Source organism: Azolla caroliniana, unplaced genomic scaffold (assembly GCF_043228905.1).
Source record: "Azolla caroliniana isolate FFs.n. ecotype wild unplaced genomic scaffold, voAzoCaro1.0.p SCAF_2, whole genome shotgun sequence".
Taxonomy (NCBI): domain Eukaryota; kingdom Viridiplantae; phylum Streptophyta; class Polypodiopsida; order Salviniales; family Salviniaceae; genus Azolla; species Azolla caroliniana.
In genome coordinates, this window is record NW_028230437.1 from 23750487 (window position 1) to 23758281 (window position 7795).

General features: G+C 34.8%; 1 protein-coding gene across 1 annotated transcript; it reads right to left on the minus strand.

Moving 5' to 3' along the window:
* Positions 1 to 2078: 2078 nt before the first annotated feature.
* On the minus strand, positions 2079 to 3711 carry LOC147867704 (uncharacterized). The gene is made up of 2 exons (XM_087315499.1): positions 3413 to 3711; positions 2079 to 2930 (listed from the first exon to the last, which is right to left on the minus strand). The coding sequence occupies exons 1-2, from the start codon at positions 3683 to 3685 to the stop codon at positions 2151 to 2153; spliced, it is 1053 nt and encodes a 350-aa protein (XP_087171625.1). The 5' UTR covers positions 3686 to 3711; the 3' UTR covers positions 2079 to 2150.
* Positions 3712 to 7795: the final 4084 nt, after the last annotated feature.

The following is a 7795-nucleotide window of genomic DNA, read 5'->3' on the forward strand; positions in this document are numbered from 1 at the left end:
ATCATGGCATGATTGGCGTCCACTCCATGATCTTTCCCGTGACAATTTTCAAATATTTTGTGAGTTCTTTTGAGCACAACATTGTATGGGCTTGACCGGTGTCTTTACCGTGATAAAAATACCACACATTGTATGCCTTAATTAAAATGTAAACTTATACTTAAAAATAACACCTCATTTTTTCTACATGTGATTAATATATGTATCACACACGTATTCCATGGTTGCAAGTGTTCCCATCCATATAGAATCAGCTTACATAAACGTATATCCCTCTCACTAGTGTGAGTAAATCACAAGAAGAGTTGGCACATCAAGGTTTATTTATTTATGTATGTATACCTCCTTATGGAGTAGGCATGTATGAAATTCTCTAAAGAGATCATGCATGCCACTAACATAATAATCCAAAAGTTATCATATATATGTCATTGAAGCGAAGAAATCATCTTTGAAATGTTGAGAACCTTACAAAGAATCACATGAGCTAAACCATCCCATTGACTCTGGAAATTCAAGCTTTTAGCCACTCTCGCATTTGTTCAACTAGAACACCTCTTTCATGTTGCTCGACCATTCATGACTATCGAATTTCACATCTCACGTCCTCTTGGCACAAATCCCACTCTCTTACTTATCTCTTATCTCATCTCTTGGAAGGGAACTTTCCTCAATGATATTTCACATTAGGCTTGATGGTGAGCTACATGTTGTCACATGTGCACTAAATGATTTGTATCATGAAGTAATGAAGTATCACAAAACAAAATACATTATTTCATGTATTAATAAGACTTGGAGTAGGAGTGATCCCTTTTATTTATTGCAACTAACTTGCTACTAGTTGCACCTAAAAGACACGTAAGTCTTCTCCTCATGGAAGGTAGAGAGTCTCACTATCATCAAGCCATAATTTGTCAACGTGACTACCAATAGGAGCTTGCATAATAGATATTGCAATGTTATCATTGTAATGCCTTCCATCAACACATGCATAATCAAATCATAGCTTTACCATTATTGATCCACAACTACAAAGAATAACATTATTGATAGGGATCGGCAACCGGAGAGTGAAGTTCCCAATCCGGTTTCAAAGCTGGTTCACAAACCAGTTTAGGGATTGGTTTGGTTTGGTTCAAGTTTGAGAACCCCAAAACGGTTTAGGCTTAACCGGTTTGGCTTGGATAAGGTGAAACCGGTTAAGCCTAAACCGAACTGTTGCCTATCCCTAATTATTGATCCAAATCTTGACAATATATTAAAGCTAAAGGGTCCTGCCTTAAGTACAAATCATAACTATTTCAATTGGGAGTTAGAACTTCAAAGCCAATTGACCAGAAAAAAACAACCTAACCTCATTTCACTAAAATTCAAGATGATAAAGTTTATGTGATCAGATTTGCTGATGTGCTTTTTAATTGCTGGCTCATTAAACCTGGACCATGATTTTGTATTGATATTTTTTTCTCTTGTTTCCCATTATGACAAAGATTTCTCTGCTTTGTTTGGACTTGAAGATCCCAAAATGTGATTAACGACAAAAGAGAGAGCAGATGGGACACTTGCATAAATTGTACCAGCTAAACAAGTGTATATATCAAATGTAGGTAATATGACTTAAATCATAAGACCACTGGTAGTTATAAAACCTCACAATTTGCATCTTATATAAAATGGAGCACTGTTACATAATCTAACCTCAAGACAGTCAAAAGCTATACAATGGAAGTGGTAGGAAGGGAGGGGGGGGGGGCCCTACTAAAAGGAGAGGAATTGTTAGTTGAGACTAGCAATTGGTGACACATTTGGGCATGGAGACAAGTTTACAATTCATACATTCACCCAGCAACTAACTTTCATGATTGTAAAGCCTAAAAGGTATCCCATCACAGCTAGATATCATTAGACAAAACATTTCCCCATCAGTTTCTCTGGTTCTAGCAAAAAAGCCCACATTGATAGACACTACCCACCACACTAGATTCACTAAAACTAAAACATTTTCCCCCGCACGAATTAGAGACGCAAAAAAAAAAAACATTTTGAGAGATAAAAGAGCATGTCATGCAAATGTTACAGAGGTTTGTAATGTACAAGGCCAAGAGGTAAATCCAAAAACTCACAATTGGGACACATTTTTAATGGTGTTAAAGAGTAAACCCAAGCCCTAGCTTCGGTCGTTTCGTGACATTGGGCTTCACACCGATGTCGTGAGAATCCGAAACAAGGCAAGTTCCACACCTCGGGCACTTTGGGTTCTTTCTAGACAACATGACAAACATCAAACAATTGGCGCATCCGACAGTCACCATCGCTTGACCCTCGGTCGCATCACCATCCAATGCATCGGAGAATCCATGCTCTCCGGCTGTCATGCGGCCGATCGCGCTAACATGGCCAGCATTATGATGATGGCTATCGGCGGGTTCATCCTTGAGCTTGATGAGATTGGCAAGGCTACATGTGTGGATTGCACCTTGGCTTCCATGAGCATTGTTGTGTTGGCTGCTCATGGTCGGGGAAGAAGCTGGTGAAGATGTAGACGATGTGGCGGGATTCGATCCTACGATGCCTTTAGGCGACCGATCCGAAACAGGATTGGGTTTGGGGTGGTCGGGTTTCGAAACTCGACCGAACAGTGTCGTGTTGGATGACCCTAGGTGGAGATTGAGACTGAGATCCAAATTGTTGTTGTCTGTCACCATTGATGATGATGATGATGATGAAGATGATGAAGATGAAGATGATGATAAGTTCAAATTTATGCATTGGGACAGTAATGATGGTGGTGGTGGTGGTGGTGATGGTGTCTTCATACCCAGCGAAGGGGATGAGTTAGGCCAATGAGGATCTGCAGTGCGTCCTTTGCTTGGATCTGAAGGGGTGCTAACGCCACTTGATCTATTCAAGTAGTAAATGTTTCCTGTCTGCAAAAGATTCATGGTTTGGATTGTGTCGGTTCGTATATTAATTAGTCCTCTTACACTCAAAATCTAGCATGATTTAACACATATACAATGACATTTAATCTATCATCGGTATGCTGTAGGTAATGCTGAATCACATCTGTCAATAGACAAACTGAAGTATTAATCCAATGAGTAAAAGCCAATCGCATCATTGGCATGCATTAGGTTATGCTGAATCACACCTATTATAATAATAGTAAGGGGGGTTTTAAATCCTATAAATTATTAAATCCTATACATGGTATCCTCAGTCAAATCATTTAACGAATAATGAGGCGGAAAAAAAATTATTAATGCTTAACGACGTTTTTATCAGACAGATACAAATTGCGCTTAATCTGAGGAATTAGGCTACAATAGACCATGTATGCTTAATCAAAAAGCTAGGCAGTTAATGGACGATGATCTGTGCCTTGAGAATTAAACAATAGGATTTTTACCTTCAAATCCAAGCACTTCTCCCATCCTGAGGGAGGAGGGGTTCCGGAGTCGAGCTCGATAGCAGAAGATGAAGATGAAGAAGAAGATGTGGAAGAAAATGAAGACGCAGAAGATGTTAAGCATCCTAATAGATCTAAAGTAGAAGTATTCATTTGGATGAATCCATTGTCGTCTTCCTCATCATCCTCTTTGAAAACAGAAATTCTCTTGCCTTTATTCTTCTCGTGAGACACTTGTAGCCATGAATATATCTCCATTGAAGAAGCAGCCATGAGGGATTGATCAGATTTTTTCTATATGGAAACTATAATAAGCAAGAACCCCAACCCCAACCCTAACCCTAACCCTAACCCTAACCCTAGCCCTAATCTCTCCAGAGCAAGAGACGCGAACGAAAGCTATCGATAGCTAAACCGTGATTCACGCTCTGCTGTTTTTCTTTCCCTAAATCCAACAAAAAAAACAGCAGTCCTAATCTCTTTATATATTTTGTTAGATCCAGAGAGAGCCTTACTAACACACAGATGGAGGATGCAAAAGCCCTTATTCAAATGTGTTTGCTGGGTACAAAAAAACCCTAACCCTAAAGAGATGAGGAGGTAGGAGGGATCGAATCGATGATGATTCTTCTTCTTCTTCTGCAGAGATTTCTTCTACATACATATATATATATATAGAAATAAAAGAGCAGCACATAAGAATATATATATATATATATATATATATATATATAAATTTAAACAGCAGTAGATACTTCCATTCTTTCAATTTTAATCTTCTTCTGCTTCAATTGCTTCTGCTTCTTCTTCCATTAAAGGTGGCAGTAAATATTATTTAACATTCCTGTTTTCTTATTTAATTCCTTCTTCTTTTTTTGGCCATTTACTTCTTCTTCTTCTTCTTCTTCTTCTTCTTTTTGTTCTGTTTTTTTTTTTCTTAATTTTTTCTTTTCTTTTCAGATGTAGAGCTATCTCTATTTAATAATTCAATTTAGGTTTTTTTTAAACCGCATAAATAATGGCAATTAAATATCGCTTTTACTATTATCGCAATTATTCTTATTATTATGTTATTATTATTATTTATTAAATGAGGAGGGCTTAAATGAAAAAATTGCAAAAATAAAAAATAAAGTGAGAAATAATATTCCATTATGACGTATTAATGACTTCATAGCAACTGAAAAAAATGGCGCTTGGCCCCACAATATTTTAAAAGTCTTTTTTGTTTTTTTTTTATATATAATTTCTTTAATAAATCAGAAACAGATTTGTTTTCCAATATTGAATAATAATTTTAAACAAATTATTATTTTTTGCCATTTTTCCCACATTAAATTCTGAAACGAAAACATTTTTAAAATAAAATAAATAAAAAAGAACCCCCTCCCCCCATTATTTCGTCATTATTGCAAATTACAATTATTAATATTATGAAGTCTTAAAATCTCGGTTTTGTTTTTTCCAGAACAGTTTTGCGATTTTTTGCTGATTAAATTGTTTTTTGTTTTTTTTATTAATTATCAATTCCACCAAATTAATTAAAGGCTCCTCCATCAGAAAAGGAAATTAAGGATTCGTGTATTTAAATCTCTCTATCCCCCCCCCCCCCCCCCCAAAAAAACAAAATAATTAATTAATTAAAATTAAAATTAAAATTAAATCATTTAATGCTTCTTCTTCTCCTGCTGATTCCTGTGTTTTTCTGTTTTCTTTTTTTTTCCCCCTTTGTTTTAACCTAATTCGCCATGCTCTTTCTTCATCTCCCCACACCTTTTCTTTTTTCTTCGTTTCTAATTTGTTCGGCTCCATACAATAATCCTCTGTTTTTTTGATCGCGTAAAGGAAGAAACAGTAATAATACATACATGTGTATGTATGTATGTAAATGGAATCGATTTTGTTCTTCTGCCTTCTTCTTCTTCTTCTTCTTTTTGCACTTCCCAGGATTTATTGATTTTTTCAGTGAGACTGTTAATCAGAAGAGGGGGGGGGGGGGCTAATTAAGATTAAGGGAAGTGATAGGGTGTGATTAATGAGGACCTGCGCCGGATTATATCACCTTCCATCCCACCCCTTCCTTTAATGAGCACACTAATCCATCCATCCCCTCCCCCTCCTCTCCTCCCAATTAATTAATTAAATGGTGACAGCTGCCCAGTTAATGCATGCATAAATGGAGTTGTGATTAAATAGCCAACAACTACTGCCATTTACTATAACTATTACAAATTACTGTTATTATTTAACCATTATTATGGACTACTCTCCTATTGGCAATTTAATGGCATGGTTTAATATAAGCCAAAACAAGAAGGGTCTCTCAGTGAGTTAAATGCTGCTTTTCATCTTCTTCTTCTTCTTCTTCTTCTTCTTCTGCTTCAGATGATTATTATTAATTAGTTATTAACCATTATTATCATTATTAATGTGCTTGTATATATTTCATATTTTTTACTTCGGAATTATTTATATATACATAATATATTTTATGGCAGTTTGTTGTACATAGTTTCAGTTTCAGTTTCAGTTTCCTGATTTCTCCTCCTGCATTTATCAGTTCTTTTTTCTTTTTTCTTTTTTCTTTTTTCTTCTTTCTTTTTCTTTTTTCTTTTTTCTTTTTTCTTTTTCTTTTTTCTTTTTTCTTTTTTCTTTTTTCTTTTTTCTTTTTTCTTTTTGCTTTTTTCTTTTTGCTTTTTTCTTTTTTCTTTTTGGTTTTTTCTTTTTTCTTTTTTCTTTTTTCTTCTTTCTTTTTTCTTTTTTCTTCTTTCTTTTTTCTTCTTTCTTTTTTCCTTTTTTTTTCTTCTTTCTTTTTTCTTCTTTCTTTTTTCTTCTTTCTTTTTTCTTCTTTCTTTTTTCTTTTTTCTTTTTTCTTTTTTCTTTTTTCTTCTTTCTTCTTTCTTCTTTCTTTTTTCTTTTTTCTTTTCTTCTTTCTTCTTTCTTCTTTCTTCTTTCTTCTTTCTTCTTGCTTTTTGCTTTTTGCTTTTTGCTTTTTTCTTCTCTCTTATTTATCTTTTGTTTTTTTTCTTTTTTCTCTTATTGTTATCATTAATATTTATGATTGGGCCTAAGCTTAAGTGGGGAAGGTGTGATTAATTAATTAATTTTGAAGAGGGAAGGGAGGGACGTTGACATGGCACAAAATTGCATTAAATGCGTCACACAAATGCATTAAATGGGGTTCAAGTGAGTGAAGATTGAATGAAATGTTTAAAAATAGCATGAAAATGAGGAACCTTTGTTTTAATTCAAAACATAAAAAACAAATTGCTCTGAGTGCACTGCGCGTGTGTACATGTGCTCTTAATTGTTTATTGTTAAAACTAAAAAGAAAAAATCTAATTGCAGTTTAAATGAGTTTGCATACACAATTCAATTCCTACATGCCTATGATATCTATGCATGTAGATTGCATATGATGCATTTATATGTGTGCATGAATTATTATGTAGATTACCAATTAGTCAATGAATTCCTAACAATTACAATTGCTCTATCCTTCAACAACCTTTGAAATCGATCGACATTATATACTTTATGAGTCATGACATTATATACCTTATGTCATACTCCGTCACGACATCCCTCACCATGTAACATATATGTCGTTGGGTCAAGCTCACCGTTGTGGCATCTCAGATGTCAATTTGTCGATAGTCCACCTGCTAATATGCTATGCAAACTTGTTGGCTTGTCAAATGCCAGTCTGGCATCGGAAGTAAAACAAGATGTCAAAGTGGTTTGTGTCGTTCCTAATCATATGGTAAAGATGATTGTGGCCTTTTTTTAATCATATGCAAAAAACGCTTTATTGCAAGAATGGGAAGAAACTCAAAGCACTAAACAGTCCTTCAGGCCTACCTAATATGTCTCTACATTGGCTTTTTGTAACTCCTGTGAATCAACCACCATATCAATAAAATGTAATGCCCCCCCCCCCCCCAATCATCATAGAAAATTGTGTTCCACACTATGTATTGTCCATTGATGTAGAAAGGGTTTGTATCACTACCTTGATTCGATACAAAGAGATTTATCCTTTCTACTTTATCTTTTTTTATGTCCACACTGTTATTTTTAACAACAATATGTTGCATCATGCTCCTTATGTTAATTGGACGACCAATATCTATATCTTAGACTTTATTTCTGGTCAAGCCCAGAGTGCTTTATGTATATTCTTGTCAAGGGACAATAAAAGAAACAAAGTTGCATTTGATATGTGAATAGATGAAAGATGAGGTGAGTAACCTTGATTGAGACCATTCAAAATAATATGAGATATGACACGTCCTTTTGTCGGACACTTACACAAAAAATCAAGAATTTCACTTGTATTATCAATGAAACGTCAAGGTTTTTGGGCTTGTAGAAATTTTCATT

Bases quoted from the DNA above. Each gene is read 5' to 3' on its own strand.
- LOC147867704 (XM_087315499.1), bottom strand. From the start codon at position 3,685: ATGGCTGCTTCTTCAATGGAGATATATTCATGGCTACAAGTGTCTCAC. The intron at 2,931-3,412 runs GTAAAAATCCTA...AATCTTTTGCAG, and splicing joins AGAAGTGCTTGGATTTGAAG to ACAGGAAACATTTACTACTT.